This window comes from Pan troglodytes, chromosome Y (genome assembly GCF_028858775.2).
Source record: "Pan troglodytes isolate AG18354 chromosome Y, NHGRI_mPanTro3-v2.0_pri, whole genome shotgun sequence".
In the NCBI taxonomy this organism is placed as follows: domain Eukaryota; kingdom Metazoa; phylum Chordata; class Mammalia; order Primates; family Hominidae; genus Pan; species Pan troglodytes.
Genome location: NC_072422.2, coordinates 6,836,330 through 6,859,988, shown reverse-complemented (window position 1 = coordinate 6,859,988; position 23,659 = coordinate 6,836,330). Strand labels below are relative to the sequence as shown.

At 46.7% G+C, this 23,659-nt stretch overlaps 2 protein-coding genes across 4 annotated transcripts; both read right to left on the bottom strand.

Annotated features, from left to right (window-relative positions):
* Nucleotides 1-2,266: 2,266 nt before the first annotated feature.
* LOC745124 (testis-specific Y-encoded protein 3-like) lies at nucleotides 2,267-5,043 on the bottom strand. Of its 2 annotated transcripts, XM_054677316.2 has the most exons (6): nucleotides 4,531-5,043; nucleotides 3,846-3,923; nucleotides 3,606-3,717; nucleotides 3,359-3,504; nucleotides 3,171-3,252; nucleotides 2,267-2,477 (listed from the first exon to the last, which is right to left on the bottom strand). In XM_054677316.2, the coding sequence occupies exons 1-6, from the start codon at nucleotides 4,882-4,884 to the stop codon at nucleotides 2,455-2,457; spliced, it is 795 nt and encodes a 264-aa protein (XP_054533291.1). In that variant the 5' UTR covers nucleotides 4,885-5,043; the 3' UTR covers nucleotides 2,267-2,454. The 2 variants fall into 2 exon arrangements, with proteins under 2 accessions (XP_054533291.1, XP_054533290.1); XM_054677315.2 differs by lacking the exon at nucleotides 2,267-2,477 and having other exon boundaries at nucleotides 3,055-3,252; nucleotides 4,531-4,969.
* A 7,985-nt stretch (nucleotides 5,044-13,028) lies between these two features.
* On the bottom strand, nucleotides 13,029-15,771 carry LOC745154 (testis-specific Y-encoded protein 3). Of its 2 annotated transcripts, none has more exons than XM_009444842.5 (6): nucleotides 15,293-15,771; nucleotides 14,608-14,685; nucleotides 14,368-14,479; nucleotides 14,121-14,266; nucleotides 13,933-14,014; nucleotides 13,029-13,239 (listed from the first exon to the last, which is right to left on the bottom strand). In XM_009444842.5, exons 1-6 carry the CDS (start codon nucleotides 15,644-15,646, stop codon nucleotides 13,217-13,219), a joined length of 795 nt encoding a protein of 264 aa, XP_009443117.4. In that variant the 5' UTR covers nucleotides 15,647-15,771; the 3' UTR covers nucleotides 13,029-13,216. The 2 variants fall into 2 exon arrangements, with proteins under 2 accessions (XP_009443117.4, XP_063661087.1); XM_063805017.1 differs by having other exon boundaries at nucleotides 13,933-14,025; nucleotides 15,293-15,769.
* Nucleotides 15,772-23,659: the final 7,888 nt, after the last annotated feature.

The window sequence follows — 23,659 nt, the reverse complement described above, 5'->3', positions numbered from 1 at the left end:
ATATCGGAACCACGGAGACCTAGGTGGAGTCAGAGAAAATATACAAACTCGCACAGAGAAATAAACATACACAACCAGAAACACACACGTGGTAGTTTAAACATGAAAAGACACCAAGTCCCTGTCGGTACAAATCACAGATGTGCTTCCGAGTTACTGAGGCACAATGCAAATTTGTCAGTGCCCTTAGCATCTGTGGCCCACGTGCACGGATATTCAGTGGAAGAAGTGTTACACAGCCTTTATAATTCAGCACGATCTGTGATAATACCAGAAGAAGGGATCTCATGTGAAATCACTAGACTGAATTGCACGTAGGACTCAAGGAAGAAGCCCAGTCTGCTGCATTCACTCGGTGGGGTGGCAATATGGCTGAGCCACCAACCCATGGCACGCCCATCCATTGTAGACAGTTCCTGGTTTGCTGCCTGCCTTGGAAAAAGCTCCTCCCCTACCACCACTTTAAAACAGGCTAGCTCCAAAACCAGTCCTGGCATCCATTTACGGTCATTTTCTTATCTATTTACCTCCTAGAAAAATCATTGCAAGACCCTTTCCTCAACATTTTCCTATGCATTAAATTTGGGGAAACGCATTTTAAGACGACCTCGTTATAGGCAAGTCCCCAGACGTTTCCTAATCTGAGTTGCGCAGAGTGCACACACCAATCTGTTGCCCCATTGCCACTATACGGATACCGTACTGGACCACAGTGTCTTTGACATGCACACAGTAGGATAGAGGGCAGCTTGAGGGGGCCAAAGAGTTCCGACTGTTTTCAGAATAATTTGCTTAGAAAACGTGTTTCTCCTGTGTTTGTGGGTCAGGGGGACGGTAGTCAGGGAGGACAAGACTCCCGCTCCACAGCTTCAGCTGTCTGCATAGGAGCAGGGACAAAACCGGGCGATAGATTTTCAAAGCTCAACTGCTTTGATACCGAGCAGAAGGGGTAGAATGCATACTGAAGGCACCACAACAGATTCAGGAACTTTGACTGTCAAACCCTCTTCCCTGAAACAACATAGCTCTTCTCACAGAAGCTGTGCTGACAAGAGTCTATACGGGACAGGAATGTTAGCACTCTATTAGCGTGTGGTCAACATGGATGCTCATGTTGGAACTCTTTCATCTGGGAACAGGAAAGAAAGTTCTGCCTCCGACACTGAAATCCTCCTGCCCCATCCTTGACAGAGGCAACCCCTTGTCTTGTGCATAGACACAGGTGTTCCTGGGAAGCAGCCTCCCACTCGCGAATGAAAGCTGTATGTTTTGTCCTCCTGTGTGAGGCTTGCAACACATACTCTACAACTATATTTGCTTTACATTCTAAACCTTAGGCAAAGTATGCTGAAGAGGCCACAGAAAATTAAAGGGCCCTGGGCTCCAGAAACAATCTGCAGTGCCAATCACGAGGGAGAATATAGAGACTCACTAGACTTTGCAAGAGCACAAAATGCACTCGTAGTGTTGTTAGCTACATACGTTATGGGCTCCTCACCTAACATAGAATCTTGGAGAAAAGCTTAACCCAACTAAAGATGTAAACATCCACAAGAGTGTCCATATCCAGGGTCATCAAGTGACAAGAGAGTCCCTGGATGGATTCTCCAACAATCTTATATTCCACTAATCCACGCCCTTTCCCCTCACTTCTGTAAGTTTGTCTTTTCCCGTAGTCATCTATGCCAAAAGCGTATCCTGAATGCCTTCCCACATGCCTCTGTCACCTTTCCCACAGTCCCTCCATACACCTTACATGCCCATTTCTTCTCACGTTGATGTTTCAGAAGTCCTGAGAGGCTGATTGTCCCAGAAAAGGATTATGCATTCACCTTTGAAAGAACATGTGGATTCAACACGAAAGCGAACTTTAAGATTTCCATCATCCTGTGCTTATCTATTGTGTATGATGATACTCAAAATGAAGGATTTTGGAGGTCCCAGCAAACTGGGACCTGGAAACCCAGTAACCCCATTCCTTGAACTATCTCTGCTTCCACAGGATGAAGTCAGCCTCCAACTAAGCTGTCTTTTGCTTTTACCTCCCCCACTCTGTCCTGTAGGAAGAATCCCAACACATCCCACACCCATTCACTCTACAACTTTAGAGGCCCAGCTCCAACGCAGACTGGTAATTTCCATGAAGAGAATAAAGCACGTGGATGGATCAATTCATTATCACACCCGAATAAAGTGGATAAACATACACACACACACACAAACACAAAGACACACTCACACACACACACAGACACAGAGTCACACATCCTTGAGAATGTTTATTTTTCATTCCATACAATCCAAATTTACCCCCTCTTCCTGATTTCTGGTGACTCGATCTCTTTTTCCTTTAGTTCCTGTGCATAAGACCATGCTGAGTACTGCCGTCCTGCATACTGTTGTAACTTTTTAGGAGTTCTGCTGTATTAGGTAAAATCTGATGCTCCATCATATTCAACTCAACAACTGGGAGTCCCCTAGAGAAACACAAACTCACGTTAAAATGCATTTTCTCTGAGCCATACCTTGAAATGTTTCAATTGTGGGGCCCGCTGAGAAAAGGATATCCCTTCCCCATTTGTGATCCCTTAAACTTCCTCCTACCACGTGTTACAAACTGTTCTGCGCAATCCCTGCCCCATTCCCAGTATTGTCTGTGAGGGGAGTCAGCTAACAAGATGCACTGTACCCTAAAAGCACACAGAAGTCTGATGGGGCAACAGCTTAAGGAAATCCATCAATCTAAACAGTCCTTTGTGGTTTGGGGCAAGGATGATCAGGACGCACATTCAGGGAGCCCAATCTTATGGGGTTGGTAGGATGACTGCCGGAGGGGTTCACAGCCATGGAATCAAGTGCCACAGACTGAACTGAATGATTTTCAGCTTTACTCCTCATTGATTCTGGAAATGGACGATTCTTCACTGGGCTTAAGACTCCACAGCTATCACCTGCTTTGCGTGAAGTCTCTAATGTGCCTTTTCAGCCCAATGCCATGAACGTCCTGGATTCTGTCACTCTCTGTCTTCCTCTCAAGGAATTTCTACATGTACCAAAGGAGCCTCAATTTCTACATTTCTGAAATGAGCACCCAGGCTCCCTGAATAGGCAGGTGCATCAACCCCCTTATACTAGGCATCAAACAGCTCCAGTCCCAACTAACGGCTCACCTGACGTCTCTGTTCCCTCTTCAGGTGGCTTCATCCTCTTGTAGTATTGCAGGGGATTGCGCCACAGCTCCTTACATAGGATCTGTCAGGGGACTCAATCGGGAAAGGCCTCATCAGGGCTCAGAAAGGTGACCCAAGCAGCTGGGAACACACGGGGTCATTTCTCATGTTTCCCAGTGAGGACTCACCTCAGCAATCTTGTTAGATCCTGCGAAGTTGTGGTCAGAGAACCAGTTGAAGAAGTTAAGGCTGCTGCTGTGGTGTCTGCGGCGATAGGCCTCCACTTCATAATACGGATACCACTCAATTGGAGTGGAATGAGAAGCCCTGTATTCTACAGAGACAGGAGTTTTTGTGGGAAGGGGGCTGGATCACGTCGGCAATGATCCACCCGCCATCTTCCTTCCACTACCCATCCTGGGAGCCACCTGTCACCTGTGATGTTCACCAGATATTCCTTGGTAATCACTTCATTCTGGAAGTAGGGGTTACTCCGAAAGAACAACATGATCTTGCAGAGATGAACAGGATGCTTCTCTTCTTCCACCTGTCAGGACAAGGTGGAGAAAGCTTAAATACGTTTTCGGGTGAGGTGCTCACTCTTGCTTACAGGAATGAATTATTTCCCTTACCCTCCCCCGCTAAACCCTCTAGCCTCAGTCTTCCTGGCCTCACCTCCAGGCTGACCATGTAGCTCAGCATGTCTTCATCTTCGTCAGTGATCAGGGCTGACATCTGGGGGTGGTTTGCAATCTGATTTAGGTCAAAGAGACTTTATACACGATGGAAGGGAAAGCGACGAGCAGCAGGGAAGAAGGCCTAAGCGCACCCAGAGGCTGGGGTAGGGGATTTCTCAGATCTGCTTCCATGTATGATCTCCTTTCACCTCCCCCTCCCCGTAAACTAAGGCCTCCTGTGTTCACAGAGGGTGTATGATTCTGAGGCTGACTGCACTGACATGGGGAGGCGCGATTTGCAGAGACTTGCTGGTGTCTGAGGAGTGGCAGAATCTGCTTAGAGCCGAAGACGCCCAGTCCCAGATCGGACTAGCAAGGGGCAGCAATCACACTCCCTTAAAAATAGCTTGCTTCACCGAAAAACCTCTTCTGGTCTGAACTCGCTTCTGCTCTTCAAAAAGATGCCCCAAACGTCTGCTGCTCGGCATCACCAAGGGTTTCTCTGCCGCTTGCAGGACAATAGTACCCACGCCTGCTGTGGCTTTCCGCAGCCACATTTGTCCGTGGCAACTCCCCTTTGTTCCCCAAAGAGTCACATCGACGCCGAGCTGCCCATCGGTCACTTACACTTCCCCGAGAGCACCTCTCCACTAGAAAGGCCGAAGAAACACTGAGAAGGATACAACATTGGCCCAGAAGCCAGGGACGCTCTGGATGACGGCGCCTCTGCGGTCTAGGTGGGGCTTGCGCCTCCGCTCCATCTTTTCCCGCTGCCGAGAAAAGGCCTTCCTGGCTTGGGCATTAACCGGCTCCAGCTCCACCTGAACGGCCAGCAGCTCCTCCAGTGCAGACTCTGGGGTCATGGGCCCAGGGCCAGGCTGTGCCCGCTGGGCCTCCTCCTGCCGCTCCACGAGGCCCTCCTCCTCCGCCACCACCTCCACCTCCGCCATTATGTCATCCAACAGCCGCACCGCCTCCTCCCCCAAAGCCGCCTGCTCACTCTCCACCCCGGCCGCCCCCTCCTGTACAGCCTCCATCCTGAAGGCGGTGCCCTCCTCGGCACTCGCACGCACCAAGGCCTGTGCTGCCCGACCCACGCCACAGGAACCCTGCCGCAGCCTCTATGGCACCCGGTAGCTCAGCGAGCCCTCAGGGCGCATGCGCCGGGCTTCCAGGCGCCCCCTAAGGGACTGCGCGCGAAGGGCCGAGGGGCCGCACCCAGGCCGACTTCCTCCCGTCGGGGCCAATCAATGGGAGGGCGGTGGGCGTCTCCCTGGGCGGCACAGCCACTGGCGGGCCTGCATCTCCAGCCCCCCACCCCCCGCCTTCCCTGCCCAAGCCTCCTCCGAGAAGCCCTTGGAGCTTGTGCCGGGTAGCTAGGCATCCAGGCACACGCGGGCTGCGTGGCCTTTGGAATTGTGGGCATGGCAGCCCTGTGCCCTGACATCCTCAGTGTGGCAAGCCATGAACATCTCTGTGTGTCACGAACACAGGAAACATCTCTCTTCGTTAGGCAGGCCAGGTAGATGGTACGGAAGTAATACTGCAGATCCAGAGAAAACTCTCTGGTTCCTGGGGCTAGGGCGGCAGGGGTGTCCTGGGGGAAGTGATCGGGGCGGGCACGTGGGAGGAAAGTCGCCTGCCTTATAAAAGATTAATTGTGAGGAGAAAGTTATGCTTCCCATTACTACAAATACACAAGTATGATTTCATCCAAAGCTGAAAGCAGTCAATATAATTTGTTTTTAATGTTTTATTTAAAATCCTTAATTTCAACAGGATTACTCAAGAAAAATAACGTTAATCGTATTAAATAATGTTGATGTATTCCCTTTAATTGTTGATTATTTCAAATGTACGTAAAATAGTAAATGGCACTGTACAATGTAGTTTCATGAAGCATTCTTTATAGTTTTCATAAAATTGACAGTCTCCATGGAATATTTTAAGACTGAGGAAGTTCCATATATCATTTTATTGTACTTCCACTTTATTACTTCTTGCATGTCATAACTGATGGATATAAAACTATGTATATTTACAAACATGAAAAACATGGATTTTTGTTTACGTTTTCTAGTGAGACAAAGTTTCCAATACTTATACCTATTTAGGAAAATTTTTACAAACCCAAAGTTCTAATCTGTCTTTTCTTTGAAGTTTCATATTTCAGTCTAGGTATGTAATGGAATTGGCTGGGATCATTCTTTGATTTCACTGTTATTTGTGAGTTTCTGATATGCTTTTAGGAATGTATAGAGTTTCAAGCTTGCTTTCTTCTTCTTCATCTACCTTTGGACCTGTATATGCGATGTCTGCAGTAATGTGCAGTGCTATCTGACATACGGTTGCTGAAAGATACAAGCATATATGCAATTCTTTGTTTCAGTGAATCTTTAGGAACAGACAAGTAACCTGAGACATAATTATGGTATGAATGTAAGCAAGCAGTTTATCATAGAGGTACAATAAGGGTGAAAATAAATGTAAAAATACATGCCTCATCCAAAACATGAGGTAGTCCAAATGAAAAATTTAAGTTGGCGTAAAGAACACTTTAAAAGTTCTGATTCTTTCTGGTGAGAGCAAGGAGCTCAGAAACCATGAGAAAGTCCTTCAGAGCTGCATGTTGGATTTGCAGGTCAGGATGGAAAGCCTGGGTCTGGGGGAGGGTGCTACGGTCCTGGTCTGGTTGAGGTCCTTCTGGGGCTCAGGTGTGTCTCAGCGGGAAAGCTGGGAAGGGGAAACGCATGCTTCACCCCGGCTAGAATGCCACCTCTGCCCACCTAGATGAAATTGCCCCTTCACAGCCCTGTTTCTCCTTCTTGGACAGGCAGGTGGAGGAACTCGGCCACCCTGAATACAAGTGGTAGGAAGAAGTTTGCCTTTCATCACAACATTTACTTCGGAAACAAAGTGATGACTAAGGAGTATTGCATTGGCATCCTCCATGAGGAGTAGAGGGGGTAGTACCTCGGAAGCTGGGCCTGGCGTGAGCCTTCCTGACTCGTCTCCCTCCAGGATACAGGGCGACTGGCTCCACTGCAGTCCAGTGGTTCCAGGGTCATGCAAGTGAAAGCCCGAGTTTCCCGCAGGTCACTGCCTGAGCTTCTTCAGCTGGTTGTCTGACTGTGACGGCCCAGGTTACGGCACGATTGCTGAGGTGGGGCAGCTATGGGGCATCAACGCAAAGGACCTTCTTCGACATTCCTTGGCATCGGAGGAATTGGCTTTGAACCAGAACCTGACCTGTCACGGCCAATTTGCCCAGTCCACCAGATCATCAGCCAGGGCCTGTGGCTCTATATTCTGCAGCACTACCCAAGGGAGTTAGGCCCTCAGGGAGGGAGCAGAGAAGAGGCTAGGGAAGCAGCCCAGGGCTGGGGGTTGAGAGGCCTGTGGGTCCTGGAGGTAGGACACACATAGAGAAGCCAAGGCTCAGGGAGGAGACTGCAGTAAGGAAACTCAGGCCATCATGGGCTGGTGGAGAAATGCCCATCAGGGAACTGTGGTACCCACATTTCACGATGGGGGAACCGTAATCTGCTTAATAGGCATAAGCAGCTAAGGTCAATGGGTGGGAAGCCAGGATCAAGGGATAGCTGCCTCATCATCCCTTGCTAGCTACTTCCCTGTCCTGAGGCTTGCTTCTACCTGGGGTTCAGTTTGGGCTCAACCAGGGATCTCTCACCCTCCACACAGATGCCCACCTGAGGCCTGTCTAGGTCTGCGTCCTCCCAGAATGACTCTCCCAGGCCTGCTAAGTACCGTTTGGATGACACCACGCTCCACTGACATGCTTGCTTCCCTCCGCCATCCTCATTCACCCACCAACTCCCCACCCCAAAAAAGGCAGGCCACCGCACAGGGAATCTGGAGGACCACACAGGGCTCACAGGGGAGGAAATGTGAAGAGACGGCAAAACAGAACAGGACATTCTGTGTGTTTCCAGAAGGCAATCTGCCTGGATATTAAGGCCCACCTCAGTATTGGTGAGGACACCCAGTGTCTCTTGGCCCTGAGCATGTGCACACAAACACGCACATTGTCTAAACGGCATTGACATCACTACTACCGGAGGCATCCTCAGATGCTATACAACCCCTGTAAAAATATCAATGACACAATCTTCTTAGAAAAACAATCTGGGAATCCCAAATTTGCTATGAAATGGCAGAAGATCCTGAAAACCCAGAGCAATCCAGTAAAAAGCACAAAGCTGGAGCCACCACACTACCTAACTTCATGATATACTACTACAAAACTTTTTGTACCAAAATACAATAGCACTGGCAGAAAAGCAGAGACTAGAGCTCAGGAAAAACAACAGGAGCCCAGAACTCAGTCACTGCATTTGCAGCTCACCGCCTTTACCCAAAGAAGCAAGAACGCCCAATGCAAAATCAAGTATCTTCTATAAACTAGGTTGGGGAAATCTGAATAGCCACACAAAGGATTTTACAAGTGGATTATTTATCACCAAACTCCAGTGTCAGATCTGAAACGATAAAAATAGCAGAAGAGATCACAAGGAAGAAGCTCCATGGCGTCCGTGTGTGCAATGATGGTCTCAAAGTGACTGCAAGAACACAGTAAACGCCATCAAAAACAGAGATTGGAATCATAGCAAACTAAAGTGCTTCACCACACCATAGAAAACTCAACATACAGAAGGGGCATCCTACAGGATGGGAGCAATGATTGAATAGTCACAGTACAGAAGGAACTCCCAACAACTCAATAGCATGAAAACAAATGGGCGAAGGCTGCGAAGACTCATTTGTGAAACTGAGACATACAGTTGCCCAGAAGACACACTAAAAGGTCCTCAGTATCCCCAATCCATCACGAAAATGCAAATCAAAAACACAATGAGATTTCTTCTCACTTCAGTCAGAATGCATATTATCCGAAAGTCAAACAAAAAAGAAAGAAAAGAAAACCCTAATCTCTGGTGAGGATGCAGAGAAAACGAATTCCCTGCTCACTTTTGGGGAGAATGTAAATTAGTGCTGGCATTAAAGAAGCTTTATGGCTCTTATTTAAGTATAAACAGTCTTCAGAAATCTACAAGTAGAACCACCCACTATATGATCCAGCAAATCAGAATACCCGGGCACGCCCACTAGTACACAGATCAGTATGTTGAAGTGGTGCGTGCACCCATGCAATTATTGCTGCACTCATTACGTTTTTGCTGTAGCCAAAATACGGAAGCAACCTGAGTGTCCCTCCATTGATAAATGGATTTAAAAATGCAGCAAAAACACGTATGCGCAATGGAAATATGTTGACTATGGGAATCTGCTGAATGTGTGCATGCCATTCTGTTAAGTGACATAAGCCAGGTATCAGAAAGGAAAATAGCACATGATCTCATTCTTATATGAAATCAAAAAAGCGGACTTCAGAGAAGTAAGACTCCAAAGACTGCGGTGAAGAGGGTGCACTGACGAGATGCTGGATGAAGAACTCATACTTCTAGTTATAAAGGAGGAGTAGGTTAAAAATATTTTCTTCAGCATGCTCACTATAACTAGTGGTAACATATTCTTTCTCTAAAAATATTTGAATACAGTGCATGCCATGTTTTTTCACAACAAAAATGACAACTATGTGAGGTCACACATATGTTGATTGGCTGGATGTATCCAATGCAGAATGTATATGACCTGTTGAACATCACGCCTTAAGTGGTAAATATGTATCATTTCATATGACATTTTTAAATTAAACCTACAATTTTTAAAATGCCTTAACAAAATAAATGCAAATAAAATATTGTATTATAAAGCAGTGCTTTTCTTTTCTAGCAAAGTCTTTTTCATGGCACAGGAAAGAATGCAAGCCTTTTGGTAACTTGAGAAATAAATACATTTGTGTACATGTATATATATAATATATACATGTATATACGTATATAAATGTGCATATATACGTATATACATGCATATACGTATATATGTGTGTATATATGTATTTTTATATATGTGTGTATATATATGAAAATCCCTATGAATGCTGATGATGAGTTGAAAGATAGAAATTCCAGGCACAGAGACTATAGTCCATGAATTGAAACCTTCAGTGCATGTTTCAAAACAAGACGTGAGGAGGAGGAAGAAAAAAGTAAAAAACACAAAGCCATGGCAGGTCCATGGGTTACACCTGTCATCCCAGCACTTTGGTAAGCTGAGGTGGGAGGATTGCCTGCACTCAGGAGTTCCAGATGAGCCTGGGGCAACATGGACCCACATTCAAAAAGTAAGTATTTAGTTAATTGGTACATAGCTTGGAGGGGTGGCATGCATCTGTACTGCCAGGTGTGTGAGAGTCTGAGTTGAGAGGATCACATGGGTGTGTGGTGCCTGGGCTGCAGTGGGCTGAGATCGTGGGGCTGCTGTCCAACCTAGAAGACAGAGTAAGACCCATTCTCGGAAAACAAACAAAAAACAGTCACATTAGGTAAATTAAAACTATGTAGTGTGAGGAGAATCAAAATAAACGAAACATCATCAGAGCCTATGCGATCTGATGAAGGAAACCAGCTTTCACATAATAACAGCCCCAGCTGGGGAGAACAATGAGAAAGGGCAGAGAGAACACTGTAAATAATAACACGCCAAATTCCCCAAATGAGTTAAAAGACATAAAAGTACAAAGAGTGCTTCTTTTCAATTCAATGCCCTTGAATTCAGAATTAGAAAGTAAACCCAGAGAGAGAATAGAAAGATAGACGATACAGATGGAGAGCGTGTGTTGGGGAAGTAAGGGAAGGATGAAAGGAGGGGTGTAAAGGAAGGAAAGGAAAAAAGGAAGGGAGAGAGACTGATAGATGTTCAAAGACACAGATACAAAGTCTACAATGGTTGTAGAGATAGGCACGTGCAAATTGCCGCAGGGAGTGTGGAAAAATATCGGAACCACGGAGACCTAGGTGGAGTCAGAGAAAATATACAAACTCGCACAGAGAAATAAACATACACAACCAGAAACACACACGTGGTAGTTTAAACATGAAAAGACACCAAGTCCCTGTCGGTACAAATCACAGATGTGCTTCCGAGTTACTGAGGCACAATGCAAATTTGTCAGTGCCCTTAGCATCTGTGGCCCACGTGCACGGATATTCAGTGGAAGAAGTGTTACACAGCCTTTATAATTCAGCACGATCTGTGATAATACCAGAAGAAGGGATCTCATGTGAAATCACTAGACTGAATTGCACGTAGGACTCAAGGAAGAAGCCCAGTCTGCTGCATTCACTCGGTGGGGTGGCAATATGGCTGAGCCACCAACCCATGGCACGCCCATCCATTGTAGACAGTTCCTGGTTTGCTGCCTGCCTTGGAAAAAGCTCCTCCCCTACCACCACTTTAAAACAGGCTAGCTCCAAAACCAGTCCTGGCATCCATTTACGGTCATTTTCTTATCTATTTACCTCCTAGAAAAATCATTGCAAGACCCTTTCCTCAACATTTTCCTATGCATTAAATTTGGGGAAACGCATTTTAAGACGACCTCGTTATAGGCAAGTCCCCAGACGTTTCCTAATCTGAGTTGCGCAGAGTGCACACACCAATCTGTTGCCCCATTGCCACTATACGGATACCGTACTGGACCACAGTGTCTTTGACATGCACACAGTAGGATAGAGGGCAGCTTGAGGGGGCCAAAGAGTTCCGACTGTTTTCAGAATAATTTGCTTAGAAAACGTGTTTCTCCTGTGTTTGTGGGTCAGGGGGACGGTAGTCAGGGAGGACAAGACTCCCGCTCCACAGCTTCAGCTGTCTGCATAGGAGCAGGGACAAAACCGGGCGATAGATTTTCAAAGCTCAACTGCTTTGATACCGAGCAGAAGGGGTAGAATGCATACTGAAGGCACCACAACAGATTCAGGAACTTTGACTGTCAAACCCTCTTCCCTGAAACAACATAGCTCTTCTCACAGAAGCTGTGCTGACAAGAGTCTATACGGGACAGGAATGTTAGCACTCTATTAGCGTGTGGTCAACATGGATGCTCATGTTGGAACTCTTTCATCTGGGAACAGGAAAGAAAGTTCTGCCTCCGACACTGAAATCCTCCTGCCCCATCCTTGACAGAGGCAACCCCTTGTCTTGTGCATAGACACAGGTGTTCCTGGGAAGCAGCCTCCCACTCGCGAATGAAAGCTGTATGTTTTGTCCTCCTGTGTGAGGCTTGCAACACATACTCTACAACTATATTTGCTTTACATTCTAAACCTTAGGCAAAGTATGCTGAAGAGGCCACAGAAAATTAAAGGGCCCTGGGCTCCAGAAACAATCTGCAGTGCCAATCACGAGGGAGAATATAGAGACTCACTAGACTTTGCAAGAGCACAAAATGCACTCGTAGTGTTGTTAGCTACATACGTTATGGGCTCCTCACCTAACATAGAATCTTGGAGAAAAGCTTAACCCAACTAAAGATGTAAACATCCACAAGAGTGTCCATATCCAGGGTCATCAAGTGACAAGAGAGTCCCTGGATGGATTCTCCAACAATCTTATATTCCACTAATCCACGCCCTTTCCCCTCACTTCTGTAAGTTTGTCTTTTCCCGTAGTCATCTATGCCAAAAGCGTATCCTGAATGCCTTCCCACATGCCTCTGTCACCTTTCCCACAGTCCCTCCATACACCTTACATGCCCATTTCTTCTCACGTTGATGTTTCAGAAGTCCTGAGAGGCTGATTGTCCCAGAAAAGGATTATGCATTCACCTTTGAAAGAACATGTGGATTCAACACGAAAGCGAACTTTAAGATTTCCATCATCCTGTGCTTATCTATTGTGTATGATGATACTCAAAATGAAGGATTTTGGAGGTCCCAGCAAACTGGGACCTGGAAACCCAGTAACCCCATTCCTTGAACTATCTCTGCTTCCACAGGATGAAGTCAGCCTCCAACTAAGCTGTCTTTTGCTTTTACCTCCCCCACTCTGTCCTGTAGGAAGAATCCCAACACATCCCACACCCATTCACTCTACAACTTTAGAGGCCCAGCTCCAACGCAGACTGGTAATTTCCATGAAGAGAATAAAGCACGTGGATGGATCAATTCACTTTCACACCCGAATAAAGTGGATAAACATACACACACACACACAAACACAAAGACACACTCACACACACACACAGACACAGAGTCACACATCCTTGAGAATGTTTATTTTTCATTCCATACAATCCAAATTTACCCCCTCTTCCTGATTTCTGGTGACTCGATCTCTTTTTCCTTTAGTTCCTGTGCATAAGACCATGCTGAGTACTGCCGTCCTGCATACTGTTGTAACTTTTTAGGAGTTCTGCTGTATTAGGTAAAATCTGATGCTCCATCATATTCAACTCAACAACTGGGAGTCCCCTAGAGAAACACAAACTCACGTTAAAACGCATTTTCTCTGAGCCATACCTTGAAATGTTTCAATTGTGGGGCCCGCTGAGAAAAGGATATCCCTTCCCCATTTGTGATCCCTTAAACTTCCTCCTACCACGTGTTACAAACTGTTCTGCGCAATCCCTGCCCCATTCCCAGTATTGTCTGTGAGGGGAGTCAGCTAACAAGATGCACTGTACCCTAAAAGCACACAGAAGTCTGATGGGGCAACAGCTTAAGGAAATCCATCAATCTAAACAGTCCTTTGTGGTTTGGGGCAAGGATGATCAGGACGCACATTCAGGGAGCCCAATCTTATGGGGTTGGTAGGATGACTGCCGGAGGGGTTCACAGCCATGGAATCAAGTGCCACAGACTGAACTGAATGATTTTCAGCTTTACTCCTCATTGATTCTGGAAATGGACGATTCTTCACTGGGCTTAAGACTCCACAGCTATCACCTGCTTTGCGTGAAGTCTCTAATGTGCCTTTTCAGCCCAATGCCATGAACGTCCTGGATTCTGTCACTCTCTGTCTTCCTCTCAAGGAATTTCTACATGTACCAAAGGAGCCTCAATTTCTACATTTCTGAAATGAGCACCCAGGCTCCCTGAATAGGCAGGTGCATCAACCCCCTTATACTAGGCATCAAACAGCTCCAGTCCCAACTAACGGCTCACCTGACGTCTCTGTTCCCTCTTCAGGTGGCTTCATCCTCTTGTAGTATTGCAGGGGATTGCGCCACAGCTCCTTACATAGGATCTGTCAGGGGACTCAATCGGGAAAGGCCTCATCAGGGCTCAGAAAGGTGACCCAAGCAGCTGGGAACACACGGGGTCATTTCTCATGTTTCCCAGTGAGGACTCACCTCAGCAATCTTGTTAGATCCTGCGAAGTTGTGGTCAGAGAACCAGTTGAAGAAGTTAAGGCTGCTGCTGTGGTGTCTGCGGCGATAGGCCTCCACTTCATAATACGGATACCACTCAATTGGAGTGGAATGAGAAGCCCTGTATTCTACAGAGACAGGAGTTTTTGTGGGAAGGGGGCTGGATCACGTCGGCAATGATCCACCCGCCATCTTCCTTCCACTACCCATCCTGGGAGCCACCTGTCACCTGTGATGTTCACCAGATATTCCTTGGTAATCACTTCATTCTGGAAGTAGGGGTTACTCCGAAAGAACAACATGATCTTGCAGAGATGAACAGGATGCTTCTCTTCTTCCACCTGTCAGGACAAGGTGGAGAAAGCTTAAATACGTTTTCGGGTGAGGTGCTCACTCTTGCTTACAGGAATGAATTATTTCCCTTACCCTCCCCCGCTAAACCCTCTAGCCTCAGTCTTCCTGGCCTCACCTCCAGGCTGACCATGTAGCTCAGCATGTCTTCATCTTCGTCAGTGATCAGGGCTGACATCTGGGGGTGGTTTGCAATCTGATTTAGGTCAAAGAGACTTTATACACGATGGAAGGGAAAGCGACGAGCAGCAGGGAAGAAGGCCTAAGCGCACCCAGAGGCTGGGGTAGGGGATTTCTCAGATCTGCTTCCATGTATGATCTCCTTTCACCTCCCCCTCCCCGTAAACTAAGGCCTCCTGTGTTCACAGAGGGTGTATGATTCTGAGGCTGACTGCACTGACATGGGGAGGCGCGATTTGCAGAGACTTGCTGGTGTCTGAGGAGTGGCAGAATCTGCTTAGAGCCGAAGACGCCCAGTCCCAGATCGGACTAGCAAGGGGCAGCAATCACACTCCCTTAAAAATAGCTTGCTTCACCGAAAAACCTCTTCTGGTCTGAACTCGCTTCTGCTCTTCAAAAAGATGCCCCAAACGTCTGCTGCTCGGCATCACCAAGGGTTTCTCTGCCGCTTGCAGGACAATAGTACCCACGCCTGCTGTGGCTTTCCGCAGCCACATTTGTCCGTGGCAACTCCCCTTTGTTCCCCAAAGAGTCACATCGACGCCGAGCTGCCCATCGGTCACTTACACTTCCCCGAGAGCACCTCTCCACTAGAAAGGCCGAAGAAACACTGAGAAGGATACAACATTGGCCCAGAAGCCAGGGACGCTCTGGATGACGGCGCCTCTGCGGTCTAGGTGGGGCTTGCGCCTCCGCTCCATCTTTTCCCGCTGCCGAGAAAAGGCCTTCCTGGCTTGGGCATTAACCGGCTCCAGCTCCACCTGAACGGCCAGCAGCTCCTCCAGTGCAGACTCTGGGGTCATGGGCCCAGGGCCAGGCTGTGCCCGCTGGGCCTCCTCCTGCCGCTCCACGAGGCCCTCCTCCTCCGCCACCACCTCCACCTCCGCCATTATGTCATCCAACAGCAGCACCGCCTCCTCCCCCAAAGCCGCCTGCTCACTCTCCACCCCGGCCGCCCCCTCCTGTACAGCCTCCATCCTGAAGGCGGTGCCCTCCTCGGCACTCGCACGCACCAAGGCCTGTGCTGCCCGACCCACGCCACAGGAACCCTGCCGCAGCCTCTATGGCACCCGGTAGCTCAGCGAGCCCTCAGGGCGCATGCGCCGGGCTTCCAGGCGCCCCCTAAGGGACTGCGCGCGAAGGGCCGAGGGGCCGCACCCAGGCCGACTTCCTCCCGTCGGGGCCAATCAATGGGAGGGCGGTGGGCGTCTCCCTGGGCGGCACAGCCACTGGCGGGCCTGCATCTCCAGCCCCCCACCCCCCGCCTTCCCTGCCCAAGCCTCCTCCGAGAAGCCCTTGGAGCTTGTGCCGGGTAGCTAGGCATCCAGGCACACGCGGGCTGCGTGGCCTTTGGAATTGTGGGCATGGCAGCCCTGTGCCCTGACATCCTCAGTGTGGCAAGCCATGAACATCTCTGTGTGTCACGAACACAGGAAACATCTCTCTTCGTTAGGCAGGCCAGGTAGATGGTACGGAAGTAATACTGCAGATCCAGAGAAAACTCTCTGGTTCCTGGGGCTAGGGCGGCAGGGGTGTCCTGGGGGAAGTGATCGGGGCGGGCACGTGGGAGGAAAGTCGCCTGCCTTATAAAAGATTAATTGTGAGGAGAAAGTTATGCTTCCCATTACTACAAATACACAAGTATGATTTCATCCAAAGCTGAAAGCAGTCAATATAATTTGTTTTTAATGTTTTATTTAAAATCCTTAATTTCAACAGGATTACTCAAGAAAAATAACGTTAATCGTATTAAATAATGTTGATGTATTCCCTTTAATTGTTGATTATTTCAAATGTACGTAAAATAGTAAATGGCACTGTACAATGTAGTTTCATGAAGCATTCTTTATAGTTTTCATAAAATTGACAGTCTCCATGGAATATTTTAAGACTGAGGAAGTTCCATATATCATTTTATTGTACTTCCACTTTATTACTTCTTGCATGTCATAACTGATGGATATAAAACTATGTATATTTACAAACATGAAAAACATGGATTTTTGTTTACGTTTTCTAGTGAGACAAAGTTTCCAATACTTATACCTATTTAGGAAAATTTTTACAAACCCAAAGTTCTAATCTGTCTTTTCTTTGAAGTTTCATATTTCAGTCTAGGTATGTAATGGAATTGGCTGGGATCATTCTTTGATTTCACTGTTATTTGTGAGTTTCTGATATGCTTTTAGGAATGTATAGAGTTTCAAGCTTGCTTTCTTCTTCTTCATCTACCTTTGGACCTGTATATGCGATGTCTGCAGTAATGTGCAGTGCTATCTGACATACGGTTGCTGAAAGATACAAGCATATATGCAATTCTTTGTTTCAGTGAATCTTTAGGAACAGACAAGTAACCTGAGACATAATTATGGTATGAATGTAAGCAAGCAGTTTATCATAGAGGTACAATAAGGGTGAAAATAAATGTAAAAATACATGCCTCATCCAAAACATGAGGTAGTCCAAATGAAAAATTTAAGTTGGCGTAAAGAACACTTTAAAAGTTCTGATTCTTTCTGGTGAGAGCAAGGAGCTCAGAAACCATGAGAAAGTCCTTCAGAGCTGCATGTTGGATTTGCAGGTCAGGATGGAAAGCCTGGGTCTGGGGGAGGGTGCTACGGTCCTGGTCTGGTTGAGGTCCTTCTGGGGCTCAGGTGTGTCTCAGCGGGAAAGCTGGGAAGGGGAAACGCATGCTTCACCCCGGCTAGAATGCCACCTCTGCCCACCTAGATGAAATTGCCCCTTCACAGCCCTGTTTCTCCTTCTTGGACAGGCAGGTGGAGGAACTCGGCCACCCTGAATACAAGTGGTAGGAAGAAGTTTGCCTTTCATCACAACATTTACTTCGGAAACAAAGTGATGACTAAGGAGTATTGCATTGGCATCCTCCATGAGGAGTAGAGGGGGTAGTACCTCGGAAGCTGGGCCTGGCGTGAGCCTTCCTGACTCGTCTCCCTCCAGGATACAGGGCGACTGGCTCCACTGCAGTCCAGTGGTTCCAGGGTCATGCAAGTGAAAGCCCGAGTTTCCCGCAGGTCACTGCCTGAGCTTCTTCAGCTGGTTGTCTGACTGTGACGGCCCAGGTTACGGCACGATTGCTGAGGTGGGGCAGCTATGGGGCATCAACGCAAAGGACCTTCTTCGACATTCCTTGGCATCGGAGGAATTGGCTTTGAACCAGAACCTGACCTGTCACGGCCAATTTGCCCAGTCCACCAGATCATCAGCCAGGGCCTGTGGCTCTATATTCTGCAGCACTACCCAAGGGAGTTAGGCCCTCAGGGAGGGAGCAGAGAAGAGGCTAGGGAAGCAGCCCAGGGCTGGGGGTTGAGAGGCCTGTGGGTCCTGGAGGTAGGACACACATAGAGAAGCCAAGGCTCAGGGAGGAGACTGCAGTAAGGAAACTCAGGCCATCATGGGCTGGTGGAGAAATGCCCATCAGGGAACTGTGGTACCCACATTTCACGATGGGGGAACCGTAATCTGCTTAATAGGCATAAGCAGCTAAGGTCAATGGGTGGGAAGCCAGGATCAAGGGATAGCTGCCTCATCATCCCTTGCTAGCTACTTCCCTGTCCTGAGGCTTGCTTCTACCTGGGGTTCAGTTTGGGCTCAACCAGGGATCTCTCACCCTCCACACAGATGCCCACCTGAGGCCTGTCTAGGTCTGCGTCCTCCCAGAATGACTCTCCCAGGCCTGCTAAGTACCGTTTGGATGACACCACGCTCCACTGACATGCTTGCTTCCCTCCGCCATCCTCATTCACCCACCAACTCCCCACCCCAAAAAAGGCAGGCCACCGCACAGGGAATCTGGAGGACCACACAGGGCTCACAGGGGAGGAAATGTGAAGAGACGGCAAAACAGAACAGGACATTCTGTGTGTTTCCAGAAGGCAATCTGCCTGGATATTAAGGCCCACCTCAGTATTGGTGAGGACACCCAGTGTCTCTTGGCCCTGAGCATGTGCACACAAACACGCACATTGTCTAAACGGCATTGACATCACTACTACCGGAGGCATCCTCAGATGCTATACAACCCCTGTAAAAATATCAATGACACAATCTTCTTAGAAAAACAATCTGGGAATCCCAAATTTGCTATGAAATGGCAGAAGATCCTGAAAACCCAGAGCAATCCAGTAAAAAGCACAAAGCTGGAGCCACCACACTACCTAACTTCATGATATACTACTACAAAACTTTTTGTACCAAAATACAATAGCACTGGCAGAAAAGCAGAGACTAGAGCTCAGGAAAAACAACAGGAGCCCAGAACTCAGTCACTGCATTTGCAGCTCACCGCCTTTACCCAAAGAAGCAAGAACGCCCAATGCAAAATCAAGTATCTTCTATAAACTAGGTTGGGGAAATCTGAATAGCCACACAAAGGATTTTACAAGTGGATTATTTATCACCAAACTCCAGTGTCAGATCTGAAACGATAAAAATAGCAGAAGAGATCACAAGGAAGAAGCTCCATGGCGTCCGTGTGTGCAATGATGGTCTCAAAGTGACTGCAAGAACACAGTAAACGCCATCAAAAACAGAGATTGGAATCATAGCAAACTAAAGTGCTTCACCACACCATAGAAAACTCAACATACAGAAGGGGCATCCTACAGGATGGGAGCAATGATTGAATAGTCACAGTACAGAAGGAACTCCCAACAACTCAATAGCATGAAAACAAATGGGCGAAGGCTGCGAAGACTCATTTGTGAAACTGAGACATACAGTTGCCCAGAAGACACACTAAAAGGTCCTCAGTATCCCCAATCCATCACGAAAATGCAAATCAAAAACACAATGAGATTTCTTCTCACTTCAGTCAGAATGCATATTATCCGAAAGTCAAACAAAAAAGAAAGAAAAGAAAACCCTAATCTCTGGTGAGGATGCAGAGAAAACGAATTCCCTGCTCACTTTTGGGGAGAATGTAAATTAGTGCTGGCATTAAAGAAGCTTTATGGCTCTTATTTAAGTATAAACAGTCTTCAGAAATCTACAAGTAGAACCACCCACTATATGATCCAGCAAATCAGAATACCCGGGCACGCCCACTAGTACACAGATCAGTATGTTGAAGTGGTGCGTGCACCCATGCAATTATTGCTGCACTCATTACGTTTTTGCTGTAGCCAAAATACGGAAGCAACCTGAGTGTCCCTCCATTGATAAATGGATTTAAAAATGCAGCAAAAACACGTATGCGCAATGGAAATATGTTGACTATGGGAATCTGCTGAATGTGTGCATGCCATTCTGTTAAGTGACATAAGCCAGGTATCAGAAAGGAAAATAGCACATGATCTCATTCTTATATGAAATCAAAAAAGCGGACTTCAGAGAAGTAAGACTCCAAAGACTGCGGTGAAGAGGGTGCACTGACGAGATGCTGGATGAAGAACTCATACTTCTAGTTATAAAGGAGGAGTAGGTTAAAAATATTTTCTTCAGCATGCTCACTATAACTAGTGGTAACATATTCTTTCTCTAAAAATATTTGAATACAGTGCATGCCATGTTTTTTCACAACAAAAATGACAACTATGTGAGGTCACACATATGTTGATTGGCTGGATGTATCCAATGCAGAATGTATATGACCTGTTGAACATCACGCCTTAAGTGGTAAATATGTATCATTTCATATGACATTTTTAAATTAAACCTACAATTTTTAAAATGCCTTAACAAAATAAATGCAAATAAAATATTGTATTATAAAGCAGTGCTTTTCTTTTCTAGCAAAGTCTTTTTCATGGCACAGGAAAGAATGCAAGCCTTTTGGTAACTTGAGAAATAAATACATTTGTGTACATGTATATATATAATATATACATGTATATACGTATATAAATGTGCATATATACGTATATACATGCATATACGTATATATGTGTGTATATATGTATTTTTATATATGTGTGTATATATATGAAAATCCCTATGAATGCTGATGATGAGTTGAAAGATAGAAATTCCAGGCACAGAGACTATAGTCCATGAATTGAAACCTTCAGTGCATGTTTCAAAACAAGACGTGAGGAGGAGGAAGAAAAAAGTAAAAAACACAAAGCCATGGCAGGTCCATGGGTTACACCTGTCATCCCAGCACTTTGGTAAGCTGAGGTGGGAGGATTGCCTGCACTCAGGAGTTCCAGATGAGCCTGGGGCAACATGGACCCACATTCAAAAAGTAAGTATTTAGTTAATTGGTACATAGCTTGGAGGGGTGGCATGCATCTGTACTGCCAGGTGTGTGAGAGTCTGAGTTGAGAGGATCACATGGGTGTGTGGTGCCTGGGCTGCAGTGGGCTGAGATCGTGGGGCTGCTGTCCAACCTAGAAGACAGAGTAAGACCCATTCTCGGAAAACAAACAAAAAACAGTCACATTAGGTAAATTAAAACTATGTAGTGTGAGGAGAATCAAAATAAACGAAACATCATCAGAGCCTATGCGATCTGATGAAGGAAACCAGCTTTCACATAATAACAGCCCCAGCTGGGGAGAACAATGAGAAAGGGCAGAGAGAACACTGTAAATAATAACACGCCAAATTCCCCAAATGAGTTAAAAGACATAAAAGTACAAAGAGTGCTTCTTTTCAATTCAATGCCCTTGAATTCAGAATTAGAAAGTAAACCCAGAGAGAGAATAGAAAGATAGACGATACAGATGGAGAGCGTGTGTTGGGGAAGTAAGGGAAGGATGAAAGGAGGGGTGTAAAGGAAGGAAAGGAAAAAAGGAAGGGAGAGAGACTGATAGATGTTCAAAGACACAGATACAAAGTCTACAATGGTTGTAGAGATAGGCACGTGCAAATTGCCGCAGGGAGTGTGGAAAAATATCGGAACCACGGAGACCTAGGTGGAGTCAGAGAAAATATACAAACTCGCACAGAGAAATAAACATACACAACCAGAAACACACACGTGGTAGTTTAAACATGAAAAGACACCAAGTCCCTGTCGGTACAAATCACAGATGTGCTTCCGAGTTACTGAGGCACAATGCAAATTTGTCAGTGCCCTTAGCATCTGTGGCCCACGTGCACGGATATTCAGTGGAAGAAGTGTTACACAGCCTTTATAATTCAGCACGATCTGTGATAATACCAGAAGAAGGGATCTCATGTGAAATCACTAGACTGAATTGCACGTAGGACTCAAGGAAGAAGCCCAGTCTGCTGCATTCACTCGGTGGGGTGGCAATATGGCTGAGCCACCAACCCATGGCACGCCCATCCATTGTAGACAGTTCCTGGTTTGCTGCCTGCCTTGGAAAAAGCTCCTCCCCTACCACCACTTTAAAACAGGCTAGCTCCAAAACCAGTCCTGGCATCCATTTACGGTCATTTTCTTATCTATTTACCTCCTAGAAAAATCATTGCAAGACCCTTTCCTCAACATTTTCCTATGCATTAAATTTGGGGAAACGCATTTTAAGACGACCTCGTTATAGGCAAGTCCCCAGACGTTTCCTAATCTGAGTTGCGCAGAGTGCACACACCAATCTGTTGCCCCATTGCCACTATACGGATACCGTACTGGACCACAGTGTCTTTGACATGCACACAGTAGGATAGAGGGCAGCTTGAGGGGGCCAAAGAGTTCCGACTGTTTTCAGAATAATTTGCTTAGAAAACGTGTTTCTCCTGTGTTTGTGGGTCAGGGGGACGGTAGTCAGGGAGGACAAGACTCCCGCTCCACAGCTTCAGCTGTCTGCATAGGAGCAGGGACAAAACCGGGCGATAGATTTTCAAAGCTCAACTGCTTTGATACCGAGCAGAAGGGGTAGAATGCATACTGAAGGCACCACAACAGATTCAGGAACTTTGACTGTCAAACCCTCTTCCCTGAAACAACATAGCTCTTCTCACAGAAGCTGTGCTGACAAGAGTCTATACGGGACAGGAATGTTAGCACTCTATTAGCGTGTGGTCAACATGGATGCTCATGTTGGAACTCTTTCATCTGGGAACAGGAAAGAAAGTTCTGCCTCCGACACTGAAATCCTCCTGCCCCATCCTTGACAGAGGCAACCCCTTGTCTTGTGCATAGACACAGGTGTTCCTGGGAAGCAGCCTCCCACTCGCGAATGAAAGCTGTATGTTTTGTCCTCCTGTGTGAGGCTTGCAACACATACTCTACAACTATATTTGCTTTACATTCTAAACCTTAGGCAAAGTATGCTGAAGAGGCCACAGAAAATTAAAGGGCCCTGGGCTCCAGAAACAATCTGCAGTGCCAATCACGAGGGAGAATATAGAGACTCACTAGACTTTGCAAGAGCACAAAATGCACTCGTAGTGTTGTTAGCTACATACGTTATGGGCTCCTCACCTAACATAGAATCTTGGAGAAAAGCTTAACCCAACTAAAGATGTAAACATCCACAAGAGTGTCCATATCCAGGGTCATCAAGTGACAAGAGAGTCCCTGGATGGATTCTCCAACAATCTTATATTCCACTAATCCACGCCCTTTCCCCTCACTTCTGTAAGTTTGTCTTTTCCCGTAGTCATCTATGCCAAAAGCGTATCCTGAATGCCTTCCCACATGCCTCTGTCACCTTTCCCACAGTCCCTCCATACACCTTACATGCCCATTTCTTCTCACGTTGATGTTTCAGAAGTCCTGAGAGGCTGATTGTCCCAGAAAAGGATTATGCATTCACCTTTGAAAGAACATGTGGATTCAACACGAAAGCGAACTTTAAGATTTCCATCATCCTGTGCTTATCTATTGTGTATGATGATACTCAAAATGAAGGATTTTGGAGGTCCCAGCAAACTGGGACCTGGAAACCCAGTAACCCCATTCCTTGAACTATCTCTGCTTCCACAGGATGAAGTCAGCCTCCAACTAAGCTGTCTTTTGCTTTTACCTCCCCCACTCTGTCCTGTAGGAAGAATCCCAACACATCCCACACCCATTCACTCTACAACTTTAGAGGCCCAGCTCCAACGCAGACTGGTAA